Source organism: Nematolebias whitei, chromosome 16, assembly GCF_014905685.2.
Source record: "Nematolebias whitei isolate Nwh7 chromosome 16, NemWhi1, whole genome shotgun sequence".
Taxonomy (NCBI): Eukaryota; Metazoa; Chordata; class Actinopteri; order Cyprinodontiformes; family Rivulidae; genus Nematolebias; species Nematolebias whitei.
This window is the reverse complement of record NC_056513.1, coordinates 41888091-41890458: the sequence shown is the minus strand read 5'-3', so window position 1 is coordinate 41890458 and position 2368 is coordinate 41888091. Positions and strand designations below refer to the sequence as shown.

The window sequence follows — 2368 nt, the reverse complement described above, 5'->3', positions numbered from 1 at the left end:
GATAGATGGATGGATAGATGGATAGATGGACAGATGGATGGATAGATGGATAGATGGATGGACAGATGGATGGATAGATGGATGGACAGATGGATGGACAGATGGATGGATAGATGGATAGATGGATGGACAGATGGATGGATAGATGGATGGACAGATGGATGGACAGATGGATGGATAGATGGATAGATGGATGGACAGATGGATGGATAGATGGATGGACAGATGGATGGACAGATGGATGGATAGATGGATAGATGGATGGACAGATGGATGGATAGATGGATGGATAGATGGACAGATGGATGCATGGACAGATGGATGGATAGATGGATGGACAGATGGATCAAACCTCGACTGGTCCACGCTGGTGTTTTGTAGTGTGTGAATGTCAGCAGAAGATCTTAAATCTACATTAAATTAAAAAATATTTTTTCTCACGTTGCAATGATGAGAATTTAAATTACAGGAGAACAAAAAGGAATAAACGGGGAAAAGTGCAAATGAGAAGAATTTGTTGTTAATTTTTACTGAACATCAATGACGGATGCTGGAGATGAAAACTATGAATTACCTCAAAAACTTTAGAAGAGAACGCCTCTTTAAGAGTTTTTTTCTAAAACCATCTTTTATCAGAATTATGTGTGAAGATGATTTATGGAAACAAAGAGTGATACCTTCATCTGCTTGGCTGGAGAACTCAAACTCTCATGTCATATTTGTTCTCATTTCAAATCCTCAGCTCACAGATCAAGACCGTTTGACCCATAAATCATTTATACCTTCATTTAATCCAGGGTCTCATAAGAAGCATCATAAATGTTAAGGTGCGTGTGGAAGTGTACTTGTGATGCTTCATGCGTGTTCAGAGTGGTCAACACACCTTCATCCTCAGCGTGAACGTCTTCAGTGGAATCATTTCTCCTTCAGTAATGTTGAACCACAGAGGTGCTGATATAAAGCCCACATCATTGTGGATCTGTAGTTCTGGGCTGAGAGCGAGATCCACCACCACCACAGAGACCAGCCGCTCCCTGCAGATGCACGCCCTGACGTCAAGCCCCCCCGTGGGTGCCCTGGAGGACCCTCCTGGCCTTGACAACGTCACCCACTCGTGATTGAACACCCCGAGCCTCAGAAGATGCTGTTTGCTCACAAACACACAACTGTCCACATCCACCCCCGCTCCCCGTTGACCTTTGACACCGTGCCACCGCTGAGCGTCCACCACACAGACATCCATCCTGCACTCCAGAACCTGCAGGGCGTCCAGCACACTTGGACCCAGAAGCCTTTTAGCGTCAAGCAGAGATCGGGTCCCACCAAGGCTGTCGGCATAATGAGCAAAGTCTGACACACAGAGGCTGAGGGATCTGCAGGGGAAAGGGGGGGCTGGGGGGTCCACTGAGTTCCAGCTGTCAGTCAGAACCAAAGAGGTACCGGCTGTGATCCTCCCCTGTGTGACTGGACTGCACTCCAACACCAGGAGGTCCAGTAGCTGCTGCTGCACCTACCCACACAGGAGGAGACGCTTCAGCTGACTGAATCATTATGTCCTGGTGTGTTTAAAGTTTTGTGAACATTTACAGCCTCACCTGTCGCTGGTCCTCCCCAAACAGCGGGTGTTGGGGCAGCAGCAGCGGGTCTCCCTGCCGGGCCAGGACCGGCTGTCCGGAGCGGCAGAGCTCCAGCAGTCCGCCGGTGAACTGCTCCGCTCCGGCCCAGCGGAGGCTCCGCCTGCTGCGGGCTCCCAGCACCACTCTGTCCAGGCGGACCGGATCCAGAAGCCGGACAGTACCGGAGCTTTTGAGCCGGTGGTGCTGAAGGAAGTACCTGCTGGTAAAGAGCCGGAGGCGGCGGTCAGACTCTCCGCTGGGAGAGATTCGTCCACCGCAGGTCGATATCTCCGCCTCGGTAGTCGGGTGAAGGCGAAGCAAAATGCCCATCCTATGACAACCCTGAGCCCGCTGCGGGGTGAAGAGGACGGTCGGTGTGTCCGTGTCACGTTGCCAAACCGAATCCAGGTGAGGTTTAATTATCAAAACATCCAGGAGACAGAGGCGGGACGGAAAACTGTCCAAACAACACAACTCTGCCTGGAGCACCGCCATGTTTGACTGGTCTTCTTCTTCGATTTGTTGCTTCCGGAGAATCAGTGTTGTTGTTGTTGTTGTTGTTGTTGATGCATTACCGCCACCTGCCGGTGCGGAGTGTGGCTCAAAATGTCTGCTATATTCTGTTAATCACCTTTGTTTTCCAGAAAAATCTAATTAAAATCTGAGTACTTTTACTATCTGAATTTCCCTGTAGTATATTTATTAAATTAAACTTTTCTTTATTTCCCCTAAATTCTTCCAACATTAATCTC

General features: G+C 49.1%; 1 protein-coding gene across 1 annotated transcript in view; it reads right to left on the bottom strand.

Moving 5' to 3' along the window:
* Positions 1-2113, bottom strand: part of pex6 (peroxisomal biogenesis factor 6) — a 40195-nt gene extending 38082 nt beyond the window's left edge. Inside the window, exons 1-2 of the mRNA XM_037690615.1 lie at positions 1596-2113; positions 884-1510 (exon numbers count right to left, since the gene is read on the bottom strand). Coding sequence (XP_037546543.1) covers positions 884-1510; positions 1596-2111 — 1143 coding nt within the window. The 5' untranslated portion in view covers positions 2112-2113. The remainder of the gene's footprint in view (positions 1-883; positions 1511-1595) is intronic.
* Between the last annotated feature and the right edge of the window lie 255 nt (positions 2114-2368).